The 18,115-nt window shown below is 44.2% G+C and overlaps 2 protein-coding genes across 2 annotated transcripts; both read left to right on the top strand.

Annotated features, from left to right (window-relative positions):
- Positions 1 to 960: 960 nt before the first annotated feature.
- Positions 961 to 12,176, top strand: LOC119396728 (RCC1-like G exchanging factor-like protein). Its single transcript, XM_037664033.2, has 10 exons — positions 961 to 1,407; positions 2,211 to 2,343; positions 3,397 to 3,522; positions 4,044 to 4,162; positions 5,157 to 5,352; positions 6,585 to 6,655; positions 7,633 to 7,717; positions 8,719 to 8,892; positions 11,727 to 11,812; positions 11,935 to 12,176. Exons 1-10 carry the CDS (start codon positions 1,099 to 1,101, stop codon positions 12,010 to 12,012), a joined length of 1,377 nt encoding a protein of 458 aa, XP_037519961.1. The 5' UTR covers positions 961 to 1,098; the 3' UTR covers positions 12,013 to 12,176.
- Positions 12,177 to 14,662: 2,486 nt separating this feature from the next.
- On the top strand, positions 14,663 to 16,189 carry LOC119396729 (zinc finger protein 706). The gene is made up of 3 exons (XM_037664034.2): positions 14,663 to 14,859; positions 15,103 to 15,248; positions 15,819 to 16,189. Exons 2-3 carry the CDS (start codon positions 15,114 to 15,116, stop codon positions 15,906 to 15,908), a joined length of 225 nt encoding a protein of 74 aa, XP_037519962.1. The 5' UTR covers positions 14,663 to 14,859; positions 15,103 to 15,113; the 3' UTR covers positions 15,909 to 16,189.
- Positions 16,190 to 18,115: the final 1,926 nt, after the last annotated feature.

An 18,115-nucleotide genomic window follows, 5' to 3' on the forward strand; every position in this document is an offset into this window, starting at 1 on the left:
GAGGATACAGAAAGGAGACCCTGCCTCAGGGGCGGTGCCAGCGAGGGGCGCGGGAGGGGGCGTGGTTGGGCAGCTGCCCCCCTAAATTTTCACCTGCTCCCCCCCCCCTTTGCCCCCCCTAAAGCTAACATATTCAAGACACAAGGCACGAATTCCCAGCCTCCCTGCCCCCTTGAAGGAACTCGCTTGTCGTGGGTGCTCTCCCAGTGAGAAAATCCTGGCGCCGCCCCTGCCCTGCTCCTCTCCCACAGTTACCCGCTACATGCCAATAGTTTACGAAATAATGGTGCGCGCGCTTGTACTACGGTTCATTCGAAGTGCGCCGTCTTAGTTATGCGCGGATTCAAGGGGATGTCCGCATGCCATATGAGCGTTTCTACAAGTTCACGTTCATTGAAATGCGACGCGGTCCTCGGAAGATATGTAATCTGAAGCCACTGGGATACGGTGGCGGGTGGGCCAAAACTTCCTCCGCCCTAACATAACTGATGTTGCAGCGAGCCTCGTTTCCGCTTAATTAACAATTTGTTTTTACAAAGGCTCCTCCTTGTTGTCCATTTGCGTGCTTCTATTTGCGCTTTTTTCTTGCAACAGCGGCGTTCACTTAATATGAAATCGTGCACGTAGACGGTATCAACCGTGTGCGTCAGAATGACCGTGGTTTGAAGATTAATTATTGCGCGCGTTTGTGTTACGATCCGTTCGTTCAACCGGCGTTGCCCTCGTCAAATTGAATATAGCGCCATAAAAGCGCTCGTCGGAAAGGTAGCTTTCGTGGCGGCATCTATGTGCTATTAACAAAACTAACAAAAAAATGTCATTCTTACATTTATTAGAACAGAAGTCCCAATTTATTTAACAGTTTCATATTAAGAGTAACATATTTTTAATATAATTTGAAATAATTATTACCCGTCGAAATAGTTGGTCTGTTATTTGGTATGATGATCGTGCTGTCTGCTGTAACATGGCTTTATCCTTGGCGTTACCCTGTTGCCGCCGCTTTAGTCGCAGTATTTAACCATTTAGCAGCCTGAAGTCCTGTGGTTGTAATAGTTCGGAGTTTATTTACTTACCGGCTCCTCTAAGTGAGTTGTCATGAGCGGAACGACTGCTTTGACGCGAGCCACAGCGATCAGGCAGCTGCGGTCGCTTCTGTGTCCATGCGGCACAGGCGTGTTGCACGGTCGTCGCGGGAACCGCACGAAAGCCCTGACCTCCGATGATCAGTTGCCCGTGTTTCAGTACACGGGAGAAAAGACCAAGCGTAGGAAACGGGTCTACGCCTGGGGCAGCTGCCTGACGGGCGCCTTGGGTCACGACAAACTTGTGCGACCGAAGCTCGGACACGCGCCCCGCTCTGGACACCACAAGCCGTACAAGCTGCCTTTCTCCGAGTTCTACACGGTATTAGACCTTGTCCATTCTCGTGTCTGTACGCACCGAAGACTGTGACCTAATTACATTCCACCGTACAGCGGCACCGGCTTCTGCGCTGGCTTGATACCTCGCAGCACAATTAACTAGCGCCCCAGCATCAATTTAAAAGATCGCGGGATCGAATCCCTGCCGCATTTTGAATGGAGGCGAAAATACTTGAGACCCGTGTACTTAGGTTTAGATGCACGTCAAAGGAACCCAGGTGGTCGAAATTTCCGGATCCCTCCACTACGGCGGCCCTCATAATGATATCGTTGTTTTGACAACTAAAACTCCAACAATTATATTAGCCTCACTTTAAACTAGCTACAACCTCAAGAAACTTGCAACAGCCGGCTACTATCAATTGTTAGTGAGGCTAATCCAGTTGAACCGGTCCACCCGGTCCATATCCTTTGGTTGTAATCTACATTTATACTTTAATGTACGGTCAGAGACCTCATCTGCGTAGTAAAAACATAGAGATTTACGGATCTGTTTAAAAGTTGCATAGTTCACTGCTCCACATAGCAGTTATGCAGTTATGTGCTAAACTATATAAGATGTTTATGAGCTTGTCGTCTTACTTGACACAATGAGGATCTGGCAAGCCTAAAACACAGGCTGTGAGCGTGATTCTTCATTTTACCGTTGTCTTCACCCACTCAACTTACACTTCACTCTTTAGCTGCGCTCACGGTACGTTGTAACGATGTACAGTTTCCACACTGTTACGTTCCTTCTACAACTGTGTTCTATACTTTGTTAACCTCATGTTTATTGTTTTGTAGGTTGACGACGTGGCCTGTGGCTATGGATTCACTTTGCTGTCAGCGCAAGAAGACAAAATTAAGAATCCCTGCAAGGTTTACGGCACCGGCATCAACACGGACTTCCAGATCGGCTATCAATGCGCACGCAGAGGCAAGGATTTGTTTTAGGCAGGGTTGTAGTAGTTATTTATTGTCAACTAGCAAGGTGCGCTCGCCCTTGAACATACCAACAAGGGTACCAATATGGGCTTCTTAGTTCATCGTAAATTGGCTTGAAGCATAGCATGGAAAACAAGGGAGGATAAAAGATAACGTAACAGATAAACATCTGTTACCTCATCTGTTCATCTGTTACCTCAACCTTTGTCCTCCTTTGTTTTGCGTGCTATGCTACAAGCCAATTTATGATAATTTGAACATACCAGTCCTCTCGTTGGTTATTATGTGGGCTGTGCTAACCACTGCTTCCACTTGTTGCCTGAATTGGCCATAACATTGATTTTGTTCATAAACTGATGAACTTTCACATTTAGGATATGCCATAGAGTCAGTTCTCTGGACTAAATGTGACCACCTGATGTCTTTGACATCCTTAACTACGTGGGAATATTTTCACCCCATCTCAATGGAATGTAGCCTTCGCAGCCAGAAATTGAAATTGAAAACTTGTACTTATCAGCAGAATGCCAAACCAGTGAACCTCCATGGCAACTGTAAGATTTCGAAAGATGTCATAATGCTGTTATCAGATAAGCTATATGTGGGCACACAAAACACCAACCGCTTTGGACTAGTGGCTGTGGCATTTCACTTCTGACCTCAAGGCAACAGGTTCGATCACTGCCATAGCGAGTGCGTTTTTAATCATTGAAATACATATACTTATATTTAGGCGAGTGTTGCAGAACCCCACGTGGTCTAAATAAATCCTCTGTGCCCCCCCTGTGATATGTCTTATATTTTCATGGTTTTGGTCACGTAGAAACGTCGTAATTTTGTTTTATTAGGCATGCCAGCAAGCATAGTTTGCCCGGCAGAACTGCCAGTGTTTTATGAATAAGAAGTGATAAGCCAAGTCTTTTACATAGTACCCTAGTGCAGTAGCATAGTGCTTCTGCAGTCGTAATTGGCATCTGCAAAGTGAGTTTTTGTCTCTGCAGCTGCCATGTGAGTTGTACTTACGTAGTTTTCCCATTTTCCTTAGGGCATCCCCTGAAGGTATTGACTGAGCCAGTCGGCATCCCACTGCCATTAAAGAGCGAGTCAACGCGCATCTTACGCGTCGCTTGTGGCCGTTCACACAGTATAGTGCTTACGGACAAGGAAGGTGGTAAGTTTGCGAGCAGACTAACAGATTAGTGTATTCAGTCAGACTAGACTGAATACACTAGACTGACATGTTCTGTATTTATAAAGGTATCAATGTTCTATCATCTATGGCTCTTCATTGTTTCAGTATTTAACTCCAAGTGCACCAAATCATATGAGTTTGTTTTGTGATGAGTACCTTACTGACATCACATGAGATCTAATAATTTTTTATGCACTTGTTTCTGCTCTATACACAATTGGGCATTTCTGCATTGCACTCTGCGATTAAGTGACATTATTCGGATTTTCTCATTTCTGGCCATGCAAAATACACATTCAATGACTATGCATTGTAGTCTTGAGTAATAGAACATAAGGAGTTGCTGCCTTTTGCACTGCCTGTTCACATTTAGTATTGATTAAATAAAAATTGCTTGCAAAAGTCTAAGCTACCGCGAGGGGACGCATAAACAATTGCAAACTGTATTTTTAGAGATGATGTTCGCCACAATTTATAAATTGTCTCCTCTGCTTTGACAGCATTTTCATTTGGGAACAACTCATTCGGACAGTGCGGCCGACCGGTTGTGACGGACGAGAGCCCCGAGAGCTGTGCCACCCCTCGTCAAATTCAAGGCATTCGTGGGAAAATCGTCGATGTATGTTCTTCATGATTAAGTATTGAATAGTATACTCGCAAGCATAAATTTTTTGCTGTAGTTTAATGGGGCTTTTTATTTTTGTGAAAGCATGCAATACAACAAACATGGTGCAACTTTTATAATGTCTGCTTGAAAAGCTTTTTGAGGCTGGCCGTGAACGGAATAACCAGGGCTATGTGTTATCTGGCTATACATAAAGAAAAATATTGATCATCTATCTATGCTTCATAAGTGACAAAGATGGTTGCTGATTATTATCACTCATCATTACTAGATTAATCACTATGTGGCATGACCAAAGTAATAGTGCATAGCTTGACTTTATCAAGGTAGTAGAATCACCTTATAGATGTAAAATTGTACTTTGCTTAGGAAACTGAGACCCAACATGCTAGAATAAGATCTTAAGTTTGTAGGGGATCAGAAAGGAGTAACAGTGTTTTGTTAAAGGCCTAAGTTTATTCTTTCATTCAGAAGATTGGGATATTCTAATTTGATGTGTATGATTTTCACAGTAACACCAGCACCAAACAATTACACACACTGAAAATGGATGTGGTGGCAGCGTTTATCTGAGGGTGTAGTATACTTTCCTTACATCTGATAGTATAATAGTAAAAAATTAACGTTAACTAGGGTACTTTCAGTGAAGCGATCAATGAAGGCATTTCCAAGCACACAGTGTGTACATTCTTGAGAACCCACAATAGTAGCACTAACAACAGCAGACGATTAAAAGGTAGACAGAAAAGCACTTATGTCAGCCTTATTCCCAATTCCACAATAAGGATGATAAATTATTTGAAATAATCTGGAATTCCTCGCTACGGTGTGTCACCTAATCATATTGTGTTTTTGGCACTTAAGACACCAGAATTGAGTTTTTTCTTTAATCTCTACACAAGCGCTGTCATGTACTCCCAGAGACAAAGCTTAGGTTGAAGATAAACAGCAGCAGCTAAATCATGGTGCATTCTTCTCTTCCGTGAAGGTGGTTTGTGGGCAGGACCACACGCTCTTTCTCACGGATGAAGGGGCTGTGTACAGTTGTGGATGGAGCGCCGATGGGCAAACTGGGCTTGGCATCTATGGCAGCCAGGGCACACCGAAGCGCGTCAATGGGGACCTGAGCGGAGTCCGTATTGTCCGAATAGCTGGAACTGTAGACTGTATCCTGGCCGTGTCGGGTGAGTTGCATCAGTTGTACATGTACAGTCTAATCTGTAGACTAAAGTAGCACCAACCAGAATTAAGCCCTGCAACACTTTTTCAACATGGTCAGAGAACGATGCCGATCGGTAGTCAAGGCTCCAGAGAACATGCGAGCCAAGCATTATAGCGTAGCACGCAACCTTGAATTTACAGTTAATTCTCAAATTCAGCTAGATATCATTCCCTCTTCTCACGACGTATGATGCCATATACCCAATTTCACGGCAATTGGCCAATTTGTGCATAGTGAGCTGCATAATTACTTCTGCCGCCGTGGGAGGCCGCCCCGTGCCCGCACGCCTGCTCACGATCACACTGAAAGTAAGCTGTGCGTTCAAAGAAAAAAAATGAAAAAGTGCTCGAGGTCATGACGTGCGCGTGACGTAACTGCCCGTGCCATCCCTCCCTGCTGAGTTTCCAGCTCGTTTGTCGGGACAAGAGAAGAGAGAAAGGAATTACAGCGTGCGACAAATATGTGTAACTCCGCTCATACTTGACGGATTCTAACATTTTTGCGACGGTCTATTCGTGAGGCAATTAATAAAGCGATTCAATGGTTGCTTGGAAATGTGTTGCAGGGCCTCTTTAAGGTAGTTCCGACATATCGGGACCATTTTTGTGCCTTCCTTGGGGATTGACTAAAGCGGTTGAAGAGACCCTGTCATTTTTATCCCCGTCATTTTGCTGCTGGTTACTCTTCCACCTAGGGAAACAAATTTCTGTCATACACTTGTAAGTCCAGTCTTAATGTAATTCCTAAATTGGTATTCACTCTCAAGTATACTTGAAAAGCCTTCCCTTGTTGAAGAAATCTTATGGATTTTAAATTAGGTAAATATCTGTTGGTAATAATGTTAAGGCAGTACTCAGCGTTGGATAAGTTCTTGTCATACAGTGAATAGTAATAATACTGCCCTTCAAACTTTCGTCAAAGGGTCGAATCGTTTTTTTTTTTTCTGGAACTGCCATCGAATGTGGCCTGGTACTGTAGCCGTAACTGTAATAGGAATCATAATAGTAGTAGTAGAAATAGTAATTCTGGTAAAGTGAAGGTAATCATGCCAGTGATATGGAACAGGTATATTCATTCAAGTTTTTTTTTGTTATTGTCTAGCAGTTAATAATAGCATTAGTTGTCCTCATCTCGTCTTTTTAATGTAAATGATGAAAATCAGGTGATGCTTATGCACATGAATCTGACTTACAGACTCTGGTGATCTGTTTGGATGGGGGAATTCCGAGTATGGCCAGTTTGGAAGGCAAACAGATGACAAGCAGGTGCGTGTTACAGCATGGATTGTTGTCAGTGGCTGATGGTGACTTTTATTCCATCGCTAAAGCCATGTTCATTGCTTCTTTTCTTCAAAGCAAGTTTCAGACTACTATGTAGTAACAATGGATTACTTGACATACTTCGCGGCACAGCAGCTGTACAATGCTGGCCTTCATTGCCATCTTGCAAGAACTGTAGGTCACGAATGTCCTAGTACAGTCTTAATGCAAGCTTCCTCTTCTGGAAAACAACACTGTTTGTTACATTGAGCCCAGTTGTTTGCTTAGTACCCTATGAAAGTTCTCCACACACTCTGCACAAAAAAAAAGGGTACAGGAATTTGTTGCTTGTACTGGTGCACAACCACAGTACTCACAGATGCGCCTCAGTTCAGAGCCCGCTTCGGGCTTCATGAAGTGGTGGGCAGCGTGACTCTTGTACAGATGCAAGAACTGCCTCCTCTTAGTCACATGTCTCGGCGATTTCCAAATTTTCATCTTGTAATCTGGCGTTTCTGGGACTACTCAAATGGCATGAGGACATAGTGGCATTTCTCTTGCAATTCCTTATGTAAGGAATTGCCAATTGGCTTTTCCGAAGGACTGTGAGCATTTCACTGAAGAGGCATCACTACAGTGCTCTTGGCAAAAGAGATTGCAGCATTTTAAAAAGATGGCAAACAAAACATCACATACATAGGCAAATTTTACTAGATAAACCACAGGCAGATTGAATACTAGATTACAATATGGTAACATGTACACATAGGCTAGACAGTTAATTGTTGCCGGTCCATTTAAAAGAAAATTCCATTATCAATAATCATCAGAGTCTAATAGAGGCTCTTCGATTGAAGGCATGTTGGTGTGTAGAGTGGTTAACCTGTTTGTTGCCAAAGATATCTCAAGATGGCACAAAGAGTTTGGTAGTGTTGATATTCATGTTGCTGGTTCATTTCAAATTCTCAAATGTGTCTTTGCAGATGTGCTTTGCGAGGAACCTGAACTTCCCACATGGAAAAGTGAAGGCTGTTGCCAGTGGAGGAACAATGTGTGGAGTAGTCACAGGTAGGTTGATGTGCTTGCTATCTGATAATGACAATGACCAGTTGACACTTCCTTATAAGGCATATTAATTAAATGTAGATTATTTATGTTTCACTGCTGCCATCTTTGGTTGTTAATATTGCAGTTTTGTGTTTAGATAATGGCTGTGTGCATCAACTAGCAATATTTCAGTTCATTTAATTCTTTTGCATGTTTCTATGCCCGTGCCAAGTAATGAATGCTACAGAACAATAATACAGGCATGCACAGCAACACTAGGTGTGAGAGGATACATACTGTTACTACTAAAAGAAATTATTACGTGAACAAGATATTTTCATATTTTAAGTGTTCTATGCTGTGAATGTATGATTTTTCTTTAAAGAAAGAAGTACTTTGTCTAAACATAAAATGATTGTATTGGAGAAAGAGCCACGCTAATTGCACGTGCACTAAAGAGCAGCTAATTGACATGTCTATACAAACAAGACGTAGTTAAAATTAGGTGCATGCAACTAATGATGGGCACAACTTATAAGTCGGCGGAGAGGCTTTGGCTTAAAAACGGTTTTCTTTTTGGTGCAAGTTTATGGTAGGGAGAAAAGGCAGGCTTAGTGGATTGCTATGGCTAACAGACAAAGCACTTGAGCGAATACGGACTACAGTCACGTACAACTTGAGAAGGCAGGAGAGGCCATGCACAGGTTACTGAAGTGGGGCAGCTGATTATCTCCATGATTTAAAAAATTGTCTTGCTCATGTTCTACGATAGTGGAGTCACCGACCGTTCAACTCATGACGGCAGTCCATAGTGCAGGCCCATTGGTGCAGGATTGTATTCATCCACCTTTGAGGTAGAAATGCCGCTGCCTTCTGAAGTTGTACTCGACTATAAGTAAAAGTAACAGCTGATGTCGCGAAATATTTGTTTCTCGTCCGCAGTCCATATTTTCATGGTTGTGCACACTGAACACCTGACAAATACTAGTGTTGTTAGAAGCTACTGATGATTGCCTTTGCAGAAAGCGGTGATGTCTACGTGTGGGGATATGGCCTGCTTGGCTTAGGGCCCGAAGTGTCTGTCAAGACCATTCCAACTCTGCTTCCCAGGCCCCTGTTTGGAGCAAATCGCTTTGCCCCTGACACCCAGGTCATTGACCTGTTCTGTGGTCTCAACCACTTTGCAGCCCTAAACAGTGAGTTATGTGGCTTTCTGTTTCAAGCCTTCCTGCATTGGAAGGGCATTAAGCCTGATGGCATACATAGGTCGTGCTTCAACAATCATATTTACACAACAGTTGTTTTTTTTCCTGGGGGTTGTAATTGAATTCGTTGTCATTGTTTTTTGGGCACAGGAACAGAAAAAGTGATGAAATAACATAGGGTGCATTGTTCTTAGGTGGATTCTTTTATTGCAAACCAAGCACTCAATTACAATGAGGACTCGTAAAATCTAAATCGTCAAGACCAAGTGATCACGATCATTGGATGATTATGCGCCAATAAAAGCAGCACTGGTGCACTGGCATATCACGCAAAAGAAGTTGGTACAGCATATCATTTTAACACACGCAAGAACATCAAAGATTGCATTTATTTTTTTGACTAAGGCATTAATGGCCAGGCTTGGTCTTCTAAGTAGAGCTGTGCGAATAGCAAAATTTTGGATGCGAAGCAAATTCGAATATTGAAGTGTGAGTGCGAATCGAATTGAATATTTTTCGAATATTTCTCGAATACTATTTCTAGAATATTTTTTGAATACTTCGAAGCAAAATCGCTGAAAAAAAAGTTAGAGAGGATTCCTAAGCATATTCTTATGAGATAGCAACATGAAAGTGTTTCTTTTCGCTAGGTTGATGAAGCATTGGTGGGGTGGTGTTTCATAGTTGTCTTATCAAGAATGAGGCAATATAGAGGCCGAATTGTATTTTATGTATATGATTTGGTGCAACCAAAGTGTTGCCGACAACACTTTACAGGTGATAGGCAAAGATGCAATTTCCTCAGCGTCTCCTCCTCTTTCAACTTCTGTGGAAGCCCTACTGATGTTGCGGACAAGGGTGTGCTCCCGTCAAGTCCGGAGTTCCAAATCTGCCTTGTAGACGTTGATATATAAGAACATCTGAAATTTTGTATGCTAAAAAGCTTCGGCATCTGATTTTTCGGACTTCCTGCCCAAATTTCAGGTCCAAAACAGCATTAATTGAGCCCCCACCTCTGCCACCTCTTTCATCTCCATGTTGGAACCGGCGTTTTCTTGAGTTAATACATTTGCGACCGTAGCAGAGCTTGAAAGGCATCTTTGCCGCAATACCTGGGTGTGATGAGGTGAAGCATACTGAAAATCTAGGGACCACTTTTAATTGGACGTTGACTGTGTCTTGGCAAAGTTCGACCGTAACGGAGCTTGAAAGGCAGCTTTTCCACAATACTGTGGTGTGATGAAATGAAGCATACTGAAAATCTAGGGACCACTTCCAATCGGACGTTGTCTATTGACAAAGTTCGACCGTAACGGTGTTTGAAAGGCAGCTTTGCCGCAATACGAGAGTGTAATGTGGTGAAGCATATTGAAAATCTGAAGGGGTCGCTTTAACTCGGGCGTTGACTGTATTTGTTTTTGGGAAGTTCGAATAGTAAAATTCCAGTGCGAATCGAATCGAATAGCAAACACTATTCGAAAAATATTCGTAATTTCGAAGATTCGCACACCCCTACTTCTAAGATTTAGAAGGCTTCTATCAATTCCTTTTATTGTCTGACTTGTATGTCGGTCCAATCTTTTGCTTGGCTTAGTTAACACATTCACTGTGGCACGCTTTCTTGAGGTCTCGTTTTAGACGCGTAGTGGCCCACCCGTGGGTCACGTGCCTGTGCCTGTTTCATTCGCTCCAAAGAGATGGCGCTGCTAGCTTTGTGGCTGGCATTTGGCACGCTTATTTGAAAGACACAGTGCTATTTTTTGCCTTTTTCGCGTAAAGCTATGCTGAAATCTAAAGTGTCTGGCACCAGAAAACACAAACATGCGCTCGTTTTCGTCAGTTCTTTCTTGGTGTCTCGTCCTGCCGCTCAGTTTTTCTTAAGATGTTCCCGTACCAACTCGCCCAACTTTCAACCCTTGTTACAAACATACGTATAGTTCCTCTGTGTTGTGCTTTCTTTTGCGTCCGTAAAAAGCGTGATGATCCATGAGTCATGCTAAAATGTTTGGAAGCAGCAGGAAGAACGCATGTGCACTTATTCATGTGAAATGTACTTGATAAGCCGCAGCAAAATGGTGGCGAGCAATACAATAGAAATATAGGCCGCCACTCCGCTTCTTAATATCAACAACGCCATCCCGCGTCGAATGAAATAAAAATATATGTATTGGTTTCATTCTCAAACCTTAGACGGCAGCACATGACGGAGAGTTCTTGAGCGTGGGTCACCTGTGGGTCACACCGCATGCAGCATGAAAACGTTTTCATTCAGTGCATCGTGCGTCACCAGTGGGTCACAGCATCTAACACCAGAAAAGTATTCTTCTGGTCATTTATAACCTCTTACAACAAGAATCGTGCCTCTCCGTTCAAGTGTGATGAAGTTATCGTATCAGCAAGCTGATGCATGGTCGTAATATCGTGGCCGCATAGTCTGCAAGCTCTTCACATTCCACCACACACAGGACTCTTCTCAACACTGCTGTTCTCCCCATCAAGCTTTGTATCCCTTCACATCTCCATGCTCGGTATGCCCTCACAATATCTCCATCCCTTCCACACTTTCTATAAACAGGCTATTGTTACTACACGTGACTTTTGCATTATCTTTAACCAGCTCTAAGATCAGCTACTGACCGAGATGCTTGCCTCATCTGTCAACCTGTAGAGAAACTCGGAACAAGAAAATGGTGTGCCAATCATGCATACATGTCGTGTAACTACCACGTAATGGCAAACTTCTAACATCAATTCCCAATGCAGCCTTTCCTTGCAAATCCAGTTTCAAATATGCCACTCATTTCGCCATTGCTTCTTTATTCCAGGTAGAGGAGAGCTGTACACTTGGGGAAAGAATAGAAATGGCTGCCTTGGCCTCGGTCACACCATGGATCAACATTTTCCGTTCAGGGTAAATGCTGTTTTTGACGTCAGTGCTGACATGCGTCATTCTGCCAGTTCTTTTTTTTTTCGCAAACATAGTTTGTGTCTCAGCGATTGTATAGTAGTAAAGCAAGTGCCTTTCTTATGCAGGTTTGCCTCACAGCGAAGATTCTGAAGGTCAGCTGTGGTGTGGACCACACAGCCGTGCTGAGCCAATCCTTGTGCTGACATGAACATTGTGGTTCCTAGACATGAAAATTAGTCATTGGATGTCAGTGCTGACATGTGTCATTGGTGTTAAAGGACTTATCACACGTAAACACAACAAAGACTTTTGTTTTTCTGTGGTGTGTTCTGAAAATAATAATAAATGTGTGTTTGTAGTCACGTCATATCGCATCATTGTCCTATATGTCATTGACTTCTGGTGGTCCAAATGTCTGGAAGGATACTCTGGAATTATGTAGCAGCGTTTGTATGTCGTAGTCATTCTAATAGTCTACTAAAAGTTTATTATGCAACACTTCTACCAGAGCCAAGAGTGTGATGTATGTACTGATGCACAGGCTTGAATCATTGACTTCTCATTATCCCTGTGTATATGCAAATAGTTAGTGTCTGCCTCCAATGCGGAAGGTACTGGCCAGGGGCGTCGGCAGAAATTATTTTTGGAGGGGCACCTCCTTGGCCGGGCAGGCATATGTGGTCGAGTGTCATTTTGTGCTCTATATATGGAAAAAAAAATTGGGGAAGGGGGGCATGGGCCCGGTGTGCCACCCCCTGGCTATGCCGCTGGTGCTGGGTTCGATTACCAGTGGCGCCAGGCCCCCACCAGTTTTTCTGATGGGAAGGGAGGTAGCCCGGTCGGATGCTTGGTGTTGTGGATGCTCATATCTCGAGAAGATGGCCTCTACTTTCCCCTCCCTACAACGACTGCGTCGTGCTCCCTTATGGGCTTTTTAGATGCGAAGCAGCTTATGGCGGAGTTCAATCCGGTGGTGTGCGTCTGGACCACCCTTACTGAGCATGCGCAACCCCTCTCCAAACACTTCCTCTCCTCCTCCACTCCCCCTATCTGCCTCCCCCCTCTCACGCGCCTGTCGACCGCTTTCCCCACTCGCCTTGTGAAAATTAACGGCCAGGCTAGAGGGAAGACACGACGCGCGTAGCGTTCCTCTTCACGTTCCACGACGCTTTGAATGGATGGATGCAGCTTACGGCGCGGGACTTCGCCCCAGCTTAAGAACCTGGCGAGCCACCTCCTAAAAAAAATTACACTGTCTCCCGCTCAAGCGAACCATCTCCCCGCTGCTTCGCATCCCCACATGGTTCCCTTTAGCAGGGGATGGTGTAATTTTATGATACGTGGTGTTTTACCGAAAATAAACAATGAAAATATGCGTTTTTCTCAAGTACTCAAGCCTTTTAGCAAGTGGGCACCCCCCGAAAAAAATTACGGGCCTGGGTGAGGGTGAGGCTAAGTGGAGTATGAAAGCTTGTGTCAGTGTTCAGGAGTTTGCGCTTTCAGAATGGCGATTTCTCATTCTCCCGATGAAGAAGGCATCTAACGTGAGCATCAGTGAGAGCTGTCAAGAGAACGAGCATGTGATCGCCCAGCCAACCGCGTAGTCCGCGCAAGAGAGGCCGAAGCTAAACGCCAACGAAGGGAAGACTTCAAAAACATAGTACAATATATAGCCTGATGAAAGAGGGGCATCAACTTCGCTGTTTTGACAGTGTTCACGAAGTGGAGCGAGCTGGATTTTTTTTTTTTTTTCACATTTAACCATTTTTCCAACAAGCTAGAGAAATCACAGGTAAGGTACAAAAGTGTGGCATTAATTTCTAGTGGTATGTCGGCACAGCAAAAGCGGGCGACGCTGGTCTAAACAACTTTGCGCTGGATTACAAGTTGCTGTAAGTCGCATGTTGACAGTCATAAGAGGCCTGCTGATTATCCGCAGAACCAAAAAAAATTAAGGCAGTTTCGCACTAATGGTGCCAGCCTGAAGGAAGTGTGGAGCTGGGCAGCCTTCCCTCATTTCTCTGTTTTTTCTATGTATTTTCTGTCTCTCATCATTTCTATTTCTTTCTCTCTATTTCTCTTTCTTTATATGCTATGCTTCTTTCTCTTTTTTTATTCTCTCTCTGTGTTACTTTTTCTCCATTTCTCTCATTCTCTTTCTATGCCATGCTTTACTCTCTCCTTTTCCTCACCCTCACTTTCCTTTCCCACCCTCTTGCTTTACATGCTATGCTCTGCTAGCGTGCCTGGGTAGCCGTGTGGTTACGACGCTCGCCTTCGCATCGTGGGTATACGGGTTCGAATCCCGTCTCGCAAGACTTCTTTTTACTTTCTCTGTACTCGTTATCTTTCCCGTCAAAGTAAAGTTATTGCATCCCACGCTGGTCAAATTGGCGCACGTGTTTTGGGAGCGGAGCAGGAGATGGAGACGACGATAAAGAGGACGAAGAGAGCGCGTGCCAGTTCATGATGATGATAATTTCTGTTCGCAGCTCCGCCATGGCTCCCGCACTAACGGCCGCTGTTAAAACCAAGCTCATATCAACCTTTGCGCATTTGGTAACCTACTTTATCTTACTGATAACGCCGCTGTCCTTCGATCACTCACTCGCACGAAGCAAGAGACCCGGTGGCGCGCTGACAAACTTTGTTTTCCCACTCATCTGTCCTTTATTTTTGGCCCCCTGGCCGCGTCAAGGTTACCTACGAGGCTTTGATTTTATGAGTGACACATACTCTGTATCAGTCTTTTGCTGATAACAAAAATTATTTCCCGTGCAACAGAACACGCGTTGTGCGCTCGATTGCCGTGATAACGGAGCGACTTGGTGTGACTTGGCTACTACGCCGCGCGAAGAAGCCCGCATTTGAGACAAGTCTCGCCGTCTCTCGCGCACGTCTCGCGATCTGGACGCTCGTTGCGGCAGCGGTCGGCAACGCAAGTAGCAAGTGGGTAAAAAATAGCACGCACCGAGAAGGCAGCGGCGCCGAAGAAAAGTACCGCGCAGGTTTCGTCAACTCCTTTTTCCTTTGCCGTCAGTGACGTAAAGGTAAGCGCTAGGCCTCCTCGATGCCTTGCTGGCGATCTTTGTGGTGTCATTGATGTTGGTTTCGAGAAGTAAACGGCCGCACGGCGTACAGTGGAGCGTTCGTAACGTTCTAATGGAGTCGGCAACGCCATACGTTGGGTCTTTCCGATGTGTAACGTGCTTGTGTAACTTGCCCGCTCTTTATGCCACGCTGTCTCTGACGCGAGGTTTGTGGTCTCTCTTCCTTTGTCCTGGGTGACGTAGGTATTGCGAGTATGGCACGCGGACAGCAGAAAATTCAGTCGCAGCAGAAGGCACAGAAGAAGCAGGAGCAGCTGAAGAAGCAGCAGAATCGTGACCAGAAGGGGGCTGCTGCCAAGGCTCTAACACACACATGCACTGTGTGCAAGGTATGTGACAGAATGAAAAAAAGGTCGTTGGCCTTTCGCTTCGAGTCATGTGGGTTAGCGGGTCACGACTAGATGAGCCACTGAGCGACGCTGTTGGCCGGTTACTCGGCAGTAAGTGACCGCTTCCGCGAGGATCCTCTTGGATGCGCGCGAGGTGCTTCTTCGACCTTGTAGCGCACCCGTTCGCTGATGTGCCATTAACGGACAGGTTAGAATGTGGTGAGAAATCACTTTAGTAGTCGCAGCAGCGCGTCTTTGCTGTTGGAAAGTCATGGTGTGCTCTGCCTGACAGGTCAAATGCAGCGATCGGGGTTGTCAAATTGTCGCATTGTGGCATGTAGTGTGTAAGATTGTCCGCATTTTACTGGAACCTGTGCTTTTGCCACTGCAATTGAACCGAAAGCTAGCAAACGTCGCCGGTTACAACCATTAAGTGTGTAATTCGGTCTAACTTGAGTCATACTAACTGCGAATTGTTTTACATTGTACCCTAGTGTGATTTGTTAATCAAGCAAAGCAAGAGTGTTGCATGTACCTAATGATGCATATCCTTTTGGCCTTGCTCATTAGGCTCAGATGCCAGATCCAAAAACCTACAAGCAGCACTTCGAAAACAAGCACCCCAAAAATGACTTGCCGGAGGACCTGTTGAGCGTCTAAAACACCAGGGGGTTCTTCCTGAACCAACCATGGCGGTGGCAGCCTGAAGGTGTGTGTGTGTGCCGAAGACCACCTTTGTGGACTTGCTGCTGCTTTTTTACACATCAACAATCCCGCCCCCCTTGTACAGCCTTATCTCCCGCCCCAAAGGGAAAAAAAAAGAGCAGTTTCTGAATTGAAAAAACAAAGAAGGGGGCCAGATGCCATTTCGATGAAGGCAGCCTGGCTTTTCATTGCTTTTTTGAGATAATCAGATGTGATAAAGATTTTGCTACTCAACCAACTTTGTGTGTATGTGTCTGTGTTGTTCATCATTAATTGCGGTGTTATCAGTTTAATGCAACACATTACAGATACTGTTGAGCTGGAGTAGCTTTGAAGAGTGTAGAGTGCTAACAATACTATATTGGAGAACACACTACTAGGCTGGTACTATGTAGAGATGCTTTTTGCACTCCATTTATTCTATTATTCAGTGTTCACTATAATTTACCCTGGTGGTATTTTGCTGAAGCACTGGGTGCTTCTTTCTTGTAAATCAAGTGTTTGCTGGGAGAGCCTACTGCCAGACGTAGCAAATCATATTGTATTGATAAACTATTCCTTAGTATTTTAATTAACATACCAGTAAGGTGTTGATTGTTGTCAAAGGGTGGCTCAGTAAGTGCTTTTGCAACCTGCTAAAGCATTTTATGTGGGAAGCACAGTTGAGTACAACTTGGAACTTAACTCCATGATAAGCTTATCCTTTTTTTTTTACCTCTTTTCATTCATTCGCTCAAAATTCAGTGATTTGCAAATACTGCCTTGAGAGACTATTCTGGAAGTAGCAAGATTTCGTATTGTCAGCATCTTTATTGCCGTTTTGAAGGTTTGTATTGAAGGTGGTTCAATCTTCTTGCATTGTAGCAGACTTGAAACCCTGCTCTGTTCCTCTGAGTTGTCTGTGTACAGGCCGCAGCATGATTGATGATCTTCGTAGTACGGAAGGCCAAGGCAGCCAGTAAGGTGCCTGCAATTGCAGCTGGCCAGGACCCTGCAATTTGACATTAAAAAAAACCTTGCTCCTTTTGGGAAAGCTAGGTATCCTGTGTTTCGCATAAGAAAAAAAACTTGCGCAAGGCTGGGGTAGAGGAGCGCTGGTTGGCACTCAGCTGGTCCTGGCACGACTAGACACACGTGCATTCACACGCTGATGCACGAAGTGTTCACGTGACCACATTGTAAATCGTGAGCATTGTCTAGGTACTGATCAGGTTTGATTGGCTATCGCTTGGCAATCACAGCACCAAGTAGTTTAATTAATTCAAATGTCCTTTTTGCCTCTGTTTCTTTCAATTTCTTTCTCTCTCTATCTATTTCATTCTTTCTCGCTGTTTCTATTGTTTCTATTTATTCCTTTTCTCTTTCTATCTCTCCCTCTCTCTATTTCTCGCTTCCTCTTTATATCCGTTTCTTTCTCTTTCTGTCGTGAGCACACGCCTGGTGCACGTGTTTTGGGAGCAAAGCAAAAGATGACAAAGAGAGCGCGTGCCGGCATGATGGTGATTGTTTCTTGTCTACATCGTGAAATGGACAAACGGCAGGCATAACAGCTTTGCTGTGAATGAAAAGGATTGGAGTGCAACATTTCTCATTATGAATCTTCCACAGGTATATTCAGTGCGAACAGCAGTTGAATGAAAGCTGCCTTGGTGGCTTAGAAACCAATTGCGATGTCTGAGACTTCGTATATGGGAAATATTTGACGGAAGAAATTGTAAATGCTTTTCAGTACCACAACATGGGCAAATCCATGTTGCATGAGTGTTTTTGTGTGAATGGCTCAGTTTTAGGAAAGGCCAGTTACAAAGTGATCATGTGACCACAAGCAGAATGAATTCACATGAACTGTGACCGTTTACCTTTGTAAATTTGATGATATGCAGAACGTGCAATTACCTATTCATTCGTAAAATATTAAGATGATGCTGTGTTAACCTGTATGCTTCAGCCGTGCATGAACATGTTTGCGAGTGCGCATCTGAACTTGCATCATGCAATCTGCACTGGAAGTGCTGCACTTACTTCAACCAACAGGTTGGTTTGTACATCTTTGGAAGACTGTTTTAAGATTGTTCGCTATGTGCTTTTGTCCTCACATCAAGGTTCATAGCAAGAAAACTCGCAAAAGGTTCCCTTCTTCCATAGAAGCTTCCCAAGCAGCT

This window comes from Rhipicephalus sanguineus, chromosome 6 (genome assembly GCF_013339695.2).
Source record: "Rhipicephalus sanguineus isolate Rsan-2018 chromosome 6, BIME_Rsan_1.4, whole genome shotgun sequence".
Lineage (NCBI taxonomy): Eukaryota > Metazoa > Arthropoda > Arachnida > Ixodida > Ixodidae > Rhipicephalus > Rhipicephalus sanguineus.